This window comes from Drosophila pseudoobscura, chromosome 4, assembly GCF_009870125.1.
Source record: "Drosophila pseudoobscura strain MV-25-SWS-2005 chromosome 4, UCI_Dpse_MV25, whole genome shotgun sequence".
Classification (NCBI taxonomy): Eukaryota; Metazoa; Arthropoda; class Insecta; order Diptera; family Drosophilidae; genus Drosophila; species Drosophila pseudoobscura.
In genome coordinates, this window is record NC_046681.1 from 22,024,884 (window position 1) to 22,040,376 (window position 15,493).

General features: G+C 44.7%; 2 protein-coding genes across 8 annotated transcripts; both read right to left on the bottom strand.

The window, feature by feature from the left end:
- Positions 1-4,295: 4,295 nt before the first annotated feature.
- LOC6902933 (nardilysin-like) lies at positions 4,296-7,977 on the bottom strand. Its single transcript, XM_033379833.1, has one exon. It carries the CDS (start codon positions 7,642-7,644, stop codon positions 4,396-4,398), a length of 3,249 nt encoding a protein of 1,082 aa, XP_033235724.1. The 5' UTR covers positions 7,645-7,977; the 3' UTR covers positions 4,296-4,395.
- A 225-nt stretch (positions 7,978-8,202) lies between these two features.
- LOC6902934 (probable nuclear transport factor 2) lies at positions 8,203-15,380 on the bottom strand. 7 transcript variants are annotated; one of them, XM_033379836.1, is made up of 5 exons: positions 13,732-14,881; positions 13,423-13,677; positions 8,781-8,852; positions 8,631-8,729; positions 8,203-8,420 (listed from the first exon to the last, which is right to left on the bottom strand). In XM_033379836.1, exons 3-5 carry the CDS (start codon positions 8,835-8,837, stop codon positions 8,307-8,309), a joined length of 270 nt encoding a protein of 89 aa, XP_033235727.1. In that variant the 5' UTR covers positions 8,838-8,852; positions 13,423-13,677; positions 13,732-14,881; the 3' UTR covers positions 8,203-8,306. The 7 variants fall into 7 exon arrangements, 6 of the variants coding, with proteins under 6 accessions (XP_033235727.1, XP_033235725.1, XP_015036047.2 ...); XM_033379834.1 differs by lacking the exons at positions 13,423-13,677; positions 13,732-14,881 and adding exons at positions 8,948-9,049; positions 9,099-9,334; XM_015180561.2 differs by lacking the exons at positions 13,423-13,677; positions 13,732-14,881 and adding exons at positions 8,933-9,049; positions 9,099-9,333.
- Positions 15,381-15,493: the final 113 nt, after the last annotated feature.

Sequence of the window (15,493 nt, forward strand, 5' to 3'; positions counted from 1 at the left end):
GCAGGGAGGAGGGGCCCGGAACGTGAGCTCGATAACATTTTAGCTGGATAAACAAATTTCTTTGGCGAGTGAGCAAGAGCAAAGCAAATATGAAATTCCATTAATTTGATGGATGCTTCAGGCAGAACCAAGAACCGGCAACCAACAACCGGCAACCGGTATGGAAATATGTGATAGGACTTCGACTTCGAGTACAACATGCACCACGGGACGTATGATTAATGCAATGTCTGCCGCACTGACTGGCCGTCAAGTCAGTGTCGAGAGGACAACAATGAATTAATTAATGAAGTGCACACTACCATGCAACCAACAGCAGTCCCAGAGCAATGTATTTACATATGTATATCCCCAGTAACTATAGTTTTTATGGTCTTTCTTCAGGTTGTCAAGATTTCTGTGCCTCTTGATGGATGGTGGCTGCAGCCACAACAGGTGTCTGCCTCTGCTATCATTGTCGAACAGGATACAGCCATCAAGGATACAGGTTTGATAGGTTTTCCTACACCCCGGAGGTGTATCTTGGCAATCATTTGGCACTAATGACATTGCTGTGATGGCTGTATCGTACGAATGGACGCTTTGGTTAAGAAACAATTATCGAAGATGACATGTAAGCCAATCGGAGATCTATTCATATCTTTAATCAGCCTATATTTATTTCAGGGCATGGTAATTGGAACCCAACATAAGGAAAAGAACGAAGAACTTGTAGGCATCACCTCACCTTGTCCTTTCCATCTAAAGCGCAGTGTACAGTGGATCGATTTCTCTGAGAAAACACCCGAAAGTAGAGCTGAAGCCGCATAGGGAACACCGGAAATGATCTCCCATCAAACGTGTCCAGTTTAAAGACCTCAAACTATCACTCAGGAAAGGATATGTGACGCCGCAACGGGCAGAGCACCGGGAAATGGAGGCTTAAAAGGAGGCTTCTCCTATTCCAACACATAGAAGACCCCCCTTTAAGTCCAGAAATCTTTCAAATTTAAGTCTTTAAACAATTAATTCCACACAAAACTCGTTACGCATTCCATAATGTCCATGAAATTCCATAATCCATGCAGCCGTTGACCCCCACCATTGCATCTGGCGGATAAAAACTTACTTCGCGACGTCTGGAACTATGTGGAATGCCTTGCCACCCCGCTCCTCCCTCCTCCTCCTGCTCCAAGTGGCAAAAAGTGTCTGCAACATAATCTCTCTGTTTGGGCAGGGGGCAAAAGCGATTTCCAAGTCATTGGGCAAGCCCAACTATGCCATATAATCGCATGATATATGCCTAATCTCTGCTGGAAACTTCTCTCTGCAAGTGGCAGAAGGGCAATGTGCAGGTCCGTGCTGGAGGAGAGTCAATTTCAGCGATTAAATTAAGAATGCATAACTTGCAGGCTTAACAGGGCTTCGAGGAGCGGCGGGGGAATGCGGAGGAGGAGCAGAAGGACTCCTGCAGCCAGAGCACGAACGGGGGCTCTGATTTTTATTTGCCATTCTCTTGGCCTCAGTTTCTCTTTCGTGGGCGAGGAGGAAGCACAGGCCACTTATCTACGTTCTTTTTTTTCCAATTTGCGATTTGTTTGCTGCTCTTCACTCAACCCAATGCCAGGCCAACTGGGGAGACCCGTGTCGGAAGGCTTCCTGTTTCTGTTTCCTTGTTTGTTTGGACTTCTCGGGATACATTGCTTTCTTGAATACCCTTGCAACGGATACCTTGCCTCAGATTCGAGCTGATATGCTGGAACCTACAAGATCGATTCACTATGTCATATATATGTCTGTCTTCGAAATAAAGAAACGTGGGCAGCTCTGCTTTAAAGCAAAATCTTACACTAACACAGCATTTGAGGTGTTGTAAAGAGCTACAGCATGTTTCCGCTTTGTAGAGCCGCTCGCTGTTACCACTCGCTCTTACCACTCGCAAATACCACTCGCTGTTACGACTCTGAGAGTGCTGGAAGATCTCTATCCACCCGACTCGCCACTCCGCTCTTGTAGAGTTTAGCAAGTCAGCTGGAAATACTGAAGCACTCATCATACTCATCGCTGAAGCACTCGTCTATCCACCCTCCCACAAGCAAGGGTATCAAACTCTCCGGCCCATCGAGCTAGCCTTCCATTGTGGTTCTTCGTGCTGCCTCTGCTGCTTGGACATGGTACGTGCCTGGTCGGGCCTTTTATAAACATCTTGTACCATAACTGGTCCGGCGCACTGTATTTGTTTTTAATACAAATCCCATTTGTTGGTGTTCGTGGGTAGAGAAGGGGAGAGGTCAAGGTGGTAAGATCTGCATCATTGTCAGACTAGTACCTTTACTAAGGTGGAAAGATGATAGTTCCCCGCATCAACCATCAAATCTATTCGTCATAGATCCTTTTTCGAACAGCGATACGATACCAAAAGACAGAGAGCATCCTTTTATTACATGTGGATTTTAGTTTTTCACTTAAAACTAAATTTAGTGAGTCAAAACATAATGGGACGTGCTAAGTCAATAAAAAGCCGCTTTCCGCGTATCCCACCGCCACGCGAAATGGTGCTAATAACTGTCGAGGAGATGACCGAGCTTATTCAGACCTTTTCCCAAATACATTTTGAAAAGGAGGAGAATCCCCAACCCTATGTGGAGGTGAACAACGACGACCATAAGTATGGCGAATGGAAGCTGCCCGAGGGGGCAAAGTCCTCGAAGGAGAGGGCCTATGAAATCATGCGGGAGCTTAATAAATGTCCCTATCCGGAGTACATTCAGCCACCGCGCCCGAGGGTGCACTGCAGCCCTTTCCAAGATTTGATGCCCGTTGCGTTCACCAGCGGGAAACGAATCTTCGACGACGTCAAGGAGGAGATCGAAGCTATTACGAATGCGGCGCGGGACCGAGCAGCCGGCATCGAGCCACCCTGCGAGGGAGCCGTAGGGTGGGTAAACATATAGACTCTTCTTAAGGGGCTTATCACCATTTCCGATGAGCTCTATCTCGATATAGATGCCCGTCTGTTCGAACAAGAGCTGTTCATCGGAAATTTTGCGCTGCACTTCTTCCAAAAAGTTTGACAATGAGCCGAGATCTGCGTTAGAGGCCGAGATGGTAGCCCATTTCTACCAATCACTGGAACCGAAAGCTTCCGAAAGTAATTGTTTTTGTAGTCCAATAATAAATCCAAAACGTCCTGCTGTGCGAGACTTTTCACCTTTCGTGTGTACTTGCTTTTCCTTGCGATCAAAGAACTACTCAGCAGCAACGATCTCACTCCAGTTCCGTATTACTTCTTTGTCTAGGCTGGGTTCGCCCAGTCTCTTGCCACTGATGAGGGATTCGCTCGGTACGTCGGTCCACATGGTCGGCGTATCGTCCAGCGAGGATGGATTATCTAATTTTGGGCTTTTGTAAGTGGAAAGGTACTTGTTGTATTGCTTCAAGCGCATTGCTTACCTGCTAAAGCTCCGATTGAACTGCAGAACGTTCCCGGGCCATGGCATCGGGAAGCATGAGCGGTGCTCTCAGAAATTCAGAAATATAAACATGTTCACAAGCACAGCACAGGCATATAAGTTGTTCTAAAATTAGATACTTGTAAATTTCGATTCAAACTAAGAAAACGAACAAATTTTGTTTAGACGCCTAGACTTTCAGGGACGCCTCTTTCGTTTGAACTGAAAGGGCCCTAAAAGGAATCACAGCTGTTTTTACGGATTTGACGAGGCTTGCTATTGGATATGGATGTTGATGTATACAAAGAATTTAAAGGGGAACTTACTGACTTAAAATACTCTACATAACAGCATAAATTTACCCTCTGAAGGAGCCTAATCTGTCCAGCAGAGACAGCCAGCGAGAGGTCGCTTGGGAAAACAGCGAGTATCGAGTAGAGTGAAGCGAGTAGAGCTCGCAGTGAAGCTTTTGCGGCAATCCTATAAAGAAAACTTTGCATAAATGGACACCTGCGGTGACGCTCATGATTATAATGGTCCAACCGACTCCATTGCGGGGCGGAAGGAAACCAATGATCGACCAAAGGACGCAGAAGGTGCCCCAGAGTCAGTGGAGGAAATGAGAATGGAATTGGAAAGCCTGCGAGTGGCGCAACCTCCTGATCAAAGCTGTTGTCTACGCAGGCATGAGGATCGAATACCTCCAAAAGAAGGTGGGTGCCAAACTCCGGAAGACCAGAAAGAAGGAGATGCCATCGAGCACATTGAGTCCTGCTGAGGTTTTGGAAGTACTAGGAATTTTGCCGCCCACTAAGAAGTCGACTGATCAGGAGAGTGGAAGAAAATGATAATGATATCGATGGATTCTTTTTCGACCAGCGATACGATACCAAAAGACAGGGAGCATCCTTTTATTACATGTGGATTTTGGTTTTGTGGTTAACAAATCAGTACGCTGTGATTTCTATGACTTTCTATTCGACTTTGGATTCGTGATGAACGGTGGGTAAACATGTAGATTCTTTTTGAAGGCCGGAATGTCCACGATGTGTGTGGCATCTTCACCATTTCCGATGAGCTCTATCTTAATATTGCTGCCTGTCTGCTCGTACAAGAGCTGTTCATCGGAAATGTTGCGCTGAACTTCTTCCAATAAACTTAACAACGAGCCGCTTTGTGCATTTCCTGGTTCCGAAACCAGCCTACCAGCCACAGCTTCCGAGATAGGCAGCGTTAAGGGCCGAGACGGTGGCCTGTTTCGACCAATCACTTGAACCGAAAGCTTGCGAAAGTTATTGCTTTCGAAGTCCAATAATAAATCCAAGACGTCCCGCTTTGTGAGACCATTAAGCGTTTTTATTTGCTTTTCCTTGCGATCAAAGAAGTATTCAGACGTTACGATCTCACTCCAGTTGCGCATTACCTCCTCGTCCAGGCTGGGTTCGCCCAGCCTCTTGCCACTGATGAGGGTCTCGCGCACATCATCGAACTCCGTTTCGCTGAGCTGATCCACAAGCTCCGGTACGCGAGACCTGAACGCCTCGATGCGTCGGTCCACGTGGTCGGCCGAGTGCTTGGTCTCCTGAGTGTTGACTGTGATGACACAGGCCAGTACGCCGTAGCCGATGCGCTGATTGAGGCTCAGGCTGTAGCCCAGCTGTTCTTGGGTGCGCAGCTGATTGAAGAAGGGCTCTTCCACAATCAGCTCCACCAGGTCCATCAGGCACTCCAACTTGAGATCACTTGGTCCAATTTGATAGTAGTTTGTTACAATCGTGTTCGTGTCCCTGTGGTTGAGGGCTTTCGCCCGCAAGTAATGCGATCCGAGGGGTATCTGCACTAGGCTGTCGTCCAGCGAGGATGGATTATCTAACTTTTGGCTTTCGTAAGTGGAAAGGACTTGTTGCATTGCTGCACGCGCTTGTTCATCGGTAAAGTTTCCTTGTATGAGTCCTTGGACGTACATTTTCTTGTGGAAATTCTCCTTGAAGTGCTGGATATCGTCCACGGTTATGTGATCGATTGATTCGTATTTCTCCAGCATACTAAATCGTTTGTTCTCCAAAACCATTAAACGCAAGTCGAGATTCAAGATCTTTCCAGAAAAGAGAGCACTGAAAATTTGACGTTTCTTGAGGTCTTTAAAGGAAATCACTTGGGCTGGATCCAACTCCAGAGTGGACATCACCTTCATGATTATTTCCAGCAAAAGAGGAAGTTTCTGGCTGTAACCACTAACACGCAGGACCAGACCCTTGTCACCGATATAGAGGCCATAGGATAGACCGGCCTCTAAAGCTGGATACAATTGCTCGGCGATGCTGAATTCCACCAGGTAGGTAAAGAGGACGCCCACCATATAATTCTTTGCACTTTCCCGAATCAAAGGAGTGATGAAGTATATGTTTATAAAGCCATCGGGCAGTTGGAAGATATCGTCTTGTCGGAACCACAACTCGCAGTAATCGTCCCTTATGAGGGCCCTGGGATGACGCGGTATGTGTGGCCTGCCAGCCTCCTGCCAGTGCAGCGTGAAGTCCGTGGTTATGAAGGGATTTGATTGTGGAAAGGTCAGTTCATTCAGTGGTGCCGGATCATACCACATGGCCTTCCATTTGGAGGGCATAGAAATCGTCGTGTACTGCGTGCCAAACCATTTCTCCCGCTGATCGTATTTATGATCCATGTATGGTATGTGCGAGGAGATCATTATATTGAAATGAAACTCACTTAGGTTCTTTTTAAGGAGCACCATGGCAGCCGGATCGAATTCGAAATACAGATTTGGTCCCGTAAGGACATCTTTTGGTGGCAGATAACTAATGCCCTCCACCACACGCTGTACGTTGTCCATCGAAGGTAGCTCGATCTCGAATCGAAAATTATTGGCTGCAATCTGCTGAAACTCCTTGTACGAATCCTCTCGATGATGGGCGCTCTCATTCAGCAGCTTAATCCAGGCAAACGTCGCCTCCAATACCTCGTCTATGTGCTCGAAGCCATCGTCCGTAAGGTAGATGCAGATGTTGAAGAGAGAGTAAATGGAGTTCGATTCAAAGCTGCTTCCTCCAGTGCCCGCCATAACGCTCATGCACCAGAGACGGCGACGCAAGTAGGAGCACAGGCTGCCCACGCCCTCGTAGCCGATCAGTTGCGAGAGAAAGGCATCCGGCTTGCATCGATACTGATGCCGCATCGGTGGCAGAACCCACGTCAACTCCAGCTTGCACACGTCCTCCACGGGCTGCACAAGAATCACATCGCTAAATAACGTTTCATTAAAGGCTTTCTGATAGCTCAAACTGTTCATGTCTGAGGCATTCTCTTGGCTATTGGGTATATCTGCACAGTGACGGACTAGTAGTGCCTCCAGTTCGTCCAACGATTGCTGCGACTGAATGCAGACAATCATACGATTGGATCCGTAATGCTTTCGTCGAAATTCGTGAAGTGCCTCTTGCAGCAGTCTGTCATCTACCTGGTCTTGAAGAGATGCCAGATTTCCCCAGCTGAAAGTGCCATGGGGGTACTCATCGCTGGCCAAGCTCGCCAATATCTGGTCACGGCGCACCTCGTCCCGCATATACACCTGCTCGAACTCCGATTGGACTGCAGAACGTTCCCGGGCCATGGCATCGGGCAGCAGAAGCGGTGCTCTTATCAGGTTCATAAATATATCCATACCCTTGTCCAGATGGGCCTCTTCCACCTCAAAGTAAAAGCACGTCTCCTCGTTCTCTGTGTGCGCGTTGGTGAAGCCGCCGTTTTTTGTTATAAACGCATCAAATTCGTTTTCAATTGGATACTTCTCGGAGCCCATGAATATCATATGCTCCAGAAAATGTGCCATTCCCTGATATTGGCGCGGCTCGCTGAACGATCCCACGCTCACAAGCACCGCACAGGCAGCTAGTTTTCCATTGAAGTGCTCCATCGACGGATTGGACCACTCACTACCACTGTCCCCCACTGTGGGTAGATGATGGCGCACATCCTGTGTGTGTTCCATATTATTCGTAGGATCTGATATCAGCATGGCGCGCAATCCATTCGATAGACTTAGGGCCCGGTAGAGTTTCTTGTCGCCGTCGGATTTATCCGGTGGCTCGTGATATTGTACAGTGGTCTGAAATGTTCGATTTACCCACTTGTACACTTTATTCGTGATTATTCTGAGGCTGTGCCGTGGCTCGAAGCACATCTTCAATACCATATGTTCTATTAGTTTTTTCTAAAATTCTCAAATACTCGTAAATTTCGATTAAAACAACAAAACGAACAAATTTTGTATAGACTCCTAGAATTTCAGGGATGTTTCTTTCTTTTGGTTACCAAATCTCTAGTAATTCTGAAACGCTCTCAATGTTAAGGTTGCTTGTTATTCGATGTGTATGTTGCCATATACTAAGAATTAAAAGGGGAACATACTGACTTTACCCTTTGAAAGAGCCTACCCTGTCTGGCAGTCAGCCAGCGAGAGATCGCTAGTGAAAACAGCGAGTATAGAGCAGCGAGTAGAGCACGCAGCGAATCTTTTGCAGCTAGGAACGCAGGGCCATAGGTAGTCCACGAAGATTTGATGTCATTTCTCAGAAGCAGACAACTAGCATTATTCACAGCCAAACTTATAAAGGACAAGTAAGAAACACAACTTCTCGTCCTTCTCACCAACTCGTGTCCAGCGAATCAACACCATTGCAGAGTCCTTCATCAGAGAGACAAGCGGTTACCCACCTCAGAATTGTACTAAGGATTATATAATCTATTGGGATCTTAGTGTATTAATTAATAATGTGGAAATGGGTTTATATTTGCCGATTAAGTTAATGTATACTACGAGTATCAATTTCCTTGAGGTGTTTTTATGGATATTACTCATGGAGACTTGAGTTCACTTAAACGGAAAATTTCGTTTTCCACAAAGAACGAGTTTCCAACGGCCTTGAGTACAAAGACCTGCGAGAAGGAAAACGGGGAACCGTCATCGATCTGCAAAATGTAGGAACAAATAAATTACAATTACAAATTCCGCACATCAATTGTGTTTCTAATTTCAATTAATATATCCTCTACTACAAACACTTTCATTTAATCAGCGAGAGAGAGAGTAAGGCTTTTGCGGACTCACTCCTCGGCTTCAGCTGAGGATTTCGGGCATTGCACCGAAACTTCTTCTTTCGATCACCCCCTGACGCTTACCTTGAGACGTCCCATGACACAGATTAGAACTCCTCCATCGATGGTGGGCTGCGCGTCCACAACGGTTATCATGTGGTGAATCTTTTTAAAACTCAGATTCTGTGGGAACTGGTTCATGAGCAAAATTCTTAAAGATGATAATGCGCTTACCTGAATTGTCTGTAATATCTGTGAAGCTCCCTCAAGTCGAAGGCCCTCGACGGTCATTAGGGATTCTTTGGCCTGGAAGGAGAATTCTCCAATGAAAAATAATACTTCAGAACACATAAAACATATGCATACATATGTATACATATACATACAAAACATGTGTATACATATCTGTCGGTGCGCTTGCATTGAGTGATTTTCTCATCAAGGTCGCAGAGCACGGCGTCTGCGAGACAAGAGAGGAGCTGCTGCAGCAGACGGCAACTGGTCTGCAAAGTTTCACCTCAAAAAACGGCCAACATATGCAGTAAAACTCACTTTGTAGAAATGGGCCACACGAGTTCGGTTCTCCGGGCTGTCTAACAGGGTATAGTACTCCTGGACAAAGCTATTGGCAATATTTTCGAACTGCAAATTCAATGACATTGTGTTCAGTTTACTTTCGGAGCAACACAAAATATTTAATCAACACTGCTGACTAATTGAAAAGTCTTCTGACTGAAAAGAACACAAGAATGAACACAGCTGTGATGCTTGCTTTATGTTAACATATGTTATGCCCCTATGGGGCAATATCGATAGGCCACGAAAATACAGCTCTGCCTATTCGGAATGAAAAACAAGGCAAGACTTCCACTAGACTTGAAAAACGACGCTCTTGTCTGAAAGAAAAAACAGACAGACTCCAAACTGGAGAGTCTCAGCGAGGCCGAGAGCAAAAAGTCTTCGGCCACCTCCGGTGTTTCTGAGGGATCTGGAGTCTCTGAGTATCAGCTATAATAATAATAATTATAATATAATTAACTATAGCTAATAAATTGCCAAAACACAAGCATTTGTTTTTGCTTTTTAGTGATACCCACTATATACGTCAGCAAAAAAAAAATCTCTGCTTGCATACATTTTGCGCCCAGAGGCCAGCAGATGTCGTCTTTATTGCTGGCTTTTAAGTGTTAACAACGTGCGTACTTTGTCCAGTGCTTAAAAGGTATTAAGAGCAGTAGCAGTGAGCGCACTAAACCTCAATCATTAACTTTCCTTTCCATAAACAGAGTGCACTCCATAAAGAGGGAGTCAACAAATTCGAATGGTCATGTTTACGGAATTTGAGTATGAAGTGCATAAAATCTATATGAATTATAATTATATACATATTGATCTTGAATATTGATCGTTTGTGTTCCAGCTATTAGGTATAAAAACATTTATACTGAAGCCCTGCAGTCGATCATTACGAATCCCGCCTCCATGAAGCTTCACCCAGATGCTGATCACTTTACCAGAAAATCAAGTAGAAAGTGAGCGAGAAAGAAAAACCGAAATTTTCGGATCTGACACAGTATAAATTACGATAACTCATGCAGCATAGCATTTGCTCTCCTATACATCGGCGAAACTATTTCAGCATGAAAATAGTTAGACAGACAGACAGATAGATACTAGATGTGTGCACATAGCAGGGGCTTCTTTACTGGAATGCAAACATCTTGTCAGAGTCGATGTATAGGCAGCAATTACTTGCTTAAACTATATTTTAATAAACAATATTGCTTTTTCCAAGATAATTAAAGTACTATTTTTTAAAAGACACATTCTATGCCAAAAACTGTTGGTTACAAGGGGGGACGAGGCGGCACATCCATGTTCGTACCGAGACTCTGTTTTGGGGTATAGAAACCACATGACACACTCGACCTGTCAACACATTACCGACCAACCGACCGCCCGACCGACCGACCGACAGGCCGCCTTGCTTTGCCGTCAAGACTTCACACTCGGGAACCCCCTGCTTTGTGTGGGTGGGTGGCTGTGACCACACTCGAAGGATTCGCATCTGACAGGCGGCCATATATCGTATATTATGCATGCAGTGCAAGGCAATGGCCAGAAGAATATTCAAAGCATTTAGCAACTCATTGTCCCCTTCAACCAACCACAGCCACAGCTCCCAGCTCCCAGCTGGAGGTCCAACAACAGCAACGAGCGCACAAGACGATGACGGCAACGAAAAATGTATTCATGGCCCCCAAATTGTATAATTTAAGTTTGCACATAAAATCACACCGCAAACTTGGGCCGCAAAGGCCTAAAAAGGAGTGGCAACAACCCTCAAGTGAACTGACATGGATATGGGGTGTACAATATACATATATACATATATAGACCTGCATATGTGGGTGTTTATGGGAATGTATGGCGAGTAGCTTGGGTCTGAAATGATCCCTCCTTACGAAACGAATCCAGAAAGTTGGTCGAAGCTAAGAGCTACAAGTAGGCCCCTCCCTACCATATCTTTAGCTGTTAAATGTGCATGCTGGCTTATCAGCACTCTTGATGTCCCCTGCACAATCTCTTCTTCCCATCGCCATAGATCTGACAGGCCGTTATGCATTCAAACTTTTTGCTTAAAAAGTTCAACTTAACAATTTTCAGGCCCTGACTGAATCTCAGACTATAGCCATTTTGCGCAGTACTTTCCATTACTTCAAGACGGCCGCCTCTACTATTACACAGTTGAGCACACAACGAAACCGAATTGCTTGGTCTCCACACACACACATCAAATTTAAATATTTTAAAGAGGAAACCGGACGCAGGACACCCCTTTCCCATCCCAGGCACAAAGTACAAAACTTGTGTGCCATAAAAATGCTGTAAAATTGCACAAATAGTAGATACAGAATACGAATCTACCCATAGCCGAAAGCCGTATCCGTACGTTCTCACTTCCTCGATGCGTACAAGTACGAGTACGAGTATCTGCTGACCTAAGTGCGTGTGCACATGAACTTTAACGAGTGTGAATGGGTTTAAGTGTGAGTGCTGTGGTGTGTCCTGCTGCAGGTCCTTCTTTTTTGCGAGATGTGCAAGTCATTGTCATCGGTATCATATCGTTGTCGTTGCCGGGAGACTCATTTGTTGGGGATATCTGGGGGCTGCCTTTTGTAGCCCTTTTTTCACAACAGAAAAGAAACTTGATTTCATTTTAATTTTTCCCTTCTCTCCTTTGGCTCCTTGGGCGTGACAATCTCAACACCAAACACACACACATCCAGTAAGTTATGTTGCTCTGAGGCTTTACGCACGGTCCATTTCTAGGCGACAAATTGCTCTTCAGGCCTTAACCGAAAAAGGGTTGACCAAGCTCTAAGAATTCTAAGGATTTTAGCCAAAGAGAAGGGAAGGTTACGGGGGCCAGATGGTCTAATGTCCTCCTGTGGTCAACGGGGGAGACATTTTGTGGGTTGTCCTAATTAGAATGCCAAAAACTCAAGCACACACGCCTCATAAATAATGTATATGCCATGAAAATGAATGTGAAATTTAAATAATAAAATTCAGTGGGTAGAAAACCACACACACACACAATCATCAATCGACATTGAAGTCCCGGCTCGGGGCTAACATTCAGACTTTGCCCGTTTAATCGAATTCCAACCCAACTATTTCGGCAGGGGGCACCCTCAAGAAAAGGGTAAATGATTTTGCATAAAATTTAAGTGAAACCATTCTCCACCTGAGATTTAACCCCGTATGCAGATGTGTGTGTGTGTGTGTGTGTGTGCGAAAACCTCAGGGATTATCCTTGCGGCTGGTCTTGGCTTTCATTTCGAATGCCCGTCAATCTGTCAATTTAGGACAACAATTACGATAAGATAAGTGCGTTGAGACGTTTATTAAGCCAATCAGTGGCTTATGTCGAAACTTCAATTGTCTTATGGCCTGCCTTGAATATTTCGTTGCCTTTTTTGGAAGATGAACGAGTTTCCTTTGCATGTTTGCCAGCTGTCAATAACATATTGAATATGCTGGTACATAATTGCTTATTGAGACATAATTGGCTTGATCGTTTGTGTGTATCGGAAGATGATATATTCTTTGGATACCTCATGTATCCTCATGCTCCACATGTGCCATCATCCCCACATCCGGCCGTGCCCAACCAGACCAAACTCTAACACAGCACCCACAAAAAGGACAACTTTAATTAAGTGAAAATTATGATGTTGCTGGAGCAGGAGAGAGAAGAGCACACGACGGGGGGGGGAGCACAAAGGTTAAGCCCACTTGGTGGTCACACGTGGCTGTGAATAATGCAAAATCTCAACTAATTAAGCCGAGTAAATGTATTAACAACAAACTTTGCCCAGGTCCAGGATTTCGCTACGAAAACTGCAATGTTCTGCAGCTACCCCGCACACACCACATCCTACAGCCAGCCACAATTTAGGTAACATATTGTTTTTTTTAATTAAATTTTTTCGAGTTCAAAATATTGTGTGCAACGTAGAGGAAGAGCAGAGTAGCAGTGGCATCGTCTGGCATCATAGCCCTTAATTTTCGGAAAGTGAAACATGAAACAAATCCTGGTAGTCCATGTCCGGCTCGTTTAAATATGGATCCGTAATAAAAAGCAAAAAGCACAGAAATATCAAAACACCCACATATGATTCTATATGTTTAATTTGTAATTATTTCTTCAAAAGTTTTGGAAGTATAGTTGATTCCACTCTATGAGCACACCAGTCTTGAGGGGCATCAACAGATTATGGGGAATCACCTCCACGAGATGAGGCCTTTAAATCGTTCAAATGAAACATGTAAGTCTTTCAATAAGCTGGAAAAAAAACACACTACTTACTGTCCACTAAAAATAGGTCCATATCGGGTGTAGCTGTGATCGATGTTATTTCAAGGCTTTCTCTGTGTGAATCGCGTGTAAATATTATAACCAGGGCCTTGCCATGATGAGTACTGATGGGTGGGCGGAGGGCATAGGTCGCACCTGAAAATGTTACATGTGAGGGGCCTAACGATTGAATGTGGTTGGCACCGCTCAATTATTCAGTGTAGTGTCAGTGTTTATAGGTGGACCTTCTTTGCGGACCTTAAATTGCTGGAAATTCAACTTTTAATTCTTGCAATCACCAACAGTAACTCATTTACTTACCGCCCCATTCTTCCACATCTTCATAGTCCGTATCAGGCTGGTTTAAGAACGGATCCATGTTGGGTATGGCTATGGCTTTGATATGGATCATCAGCAAAAGCAACACAAATACGTAAGCAACCACAATTGAAGTCATTATTGCACAATTTATTGTTTCCTCAATATAATTCAAAACAATTTGAGCTTAGTTTCAAACATAGTCTGATGAAAAACGTACGAAAACAAAATCGAAGGCTCATCTGTTGTAAAGTATAAGTTACTCGTAGAGTTTTATCATTACCAACATAACCATTCTATTAACCATGAACAAATTTCTTCCGCTATCTCCTCAAAAAGATCTTCGCTTGATTCTTCTTCTTCTTCGGGCCAATCTTCAGTCCATTCTTCTGGCATCTCGGTTGTTGTCTTGCCAGGACTCTCAGATGTTTGCGGGCTTGTCTGCGCAGTCGATCCCAGACTCGTTTCTTTGGTTGTTTCTGGCTTCGATGCCATAGTTGATTGCTCACTTGATCCCATAGTTGATTGGTCACCTGATCCCATAGTTGGTGGAACAGTTGGTGCCATAGTTGCTTGGTCACCTGGTCCCATAGTTGGTGGAACAGTTGGTGCCATAGTTGCTTGGCCACCTGATCCCGTAGTTATTTCACCTGATCCCATTGTTGGTGGAACAGTTGGTCCCATAGTTGCTTGGCCGCCTGATCCCGTAGTTATTTCACCTGATCCCAGCGTTGGAACAGTTGGTCCCATATTTCCTTGGTCACTTGGTCCCATAGTTACTTGGCCACCTGATCCCGTAGGTTTTTCACTTGATAGCATCGTTGCAACCGTTGGTCCCATATTTCCTTGGCCACCTGATCCCGTACTTATTTCACCTGATGGCACCGATGGTGGAACAGTTTGTCCCATATTTGCTTGGTCACCTGATCCCGTACTTATTTCACCTGATGGCACCGATGGTGGAACAGTTTGTCCCATATTTGCTTGGTCACCTGATCCCGTACTTATTTCACCTGATGGCACCGATGGTGGAACAGTTTGTCCCATATTTGCTTGGTCACCTGATCCCGTACTTATTTCACCTGATGGCACCGATGGTGGAACAGTTTGTCCCATATTTGCTTGGTCACCTGATCCCGTAGATATTTCACCTGATGGCATCGATGGTAAAGCACTTGGTCCATCTAAAGGTGGTTGAGTAGATGTTTCTTGTTGTCGAAGTTGCTTAAGCAACACTTTAAAAGATTCTCCAGCAAATTCATTCGATGATTCTCTAAATGATTCTTCATATTTTTCAAATAATTCTTCCCTTGCATCTTCGGAATATTCGTCTCGTGCCTGTTCTTTTGCTTCTCTAGAATCCTTCTCGGGTTTCTCTGCCTGTCCTTTACTTTTATATCCAGCAATTCCCACGTCCGCACCGACTATTGGCCACTTACTTGAAGATCGAACATGATCTCGTTCAGGCCTGGCCACAGCCATGGCTAGTAGAACCAACAAAATCCCGCAAAGTCTTGGAGCTCGTAACATTTTGCACCTGCTTATGGAACAACTACGGAATGGACATCCACTATATATACTCCATGCTTCGAAAACATAATGAAGTACACAGTGTACATAAATAACCATCTGATCTGGGTTACGTCAAAAATATAACAAACAAATTCCTTGGATAACGTTTTGTCATAAACTGAAATTGTTTCGCATGTTTGAAATTACTTTAAAGATAAGAGGTTTTTGCATAGACAAAGGGCAAAGATACGCA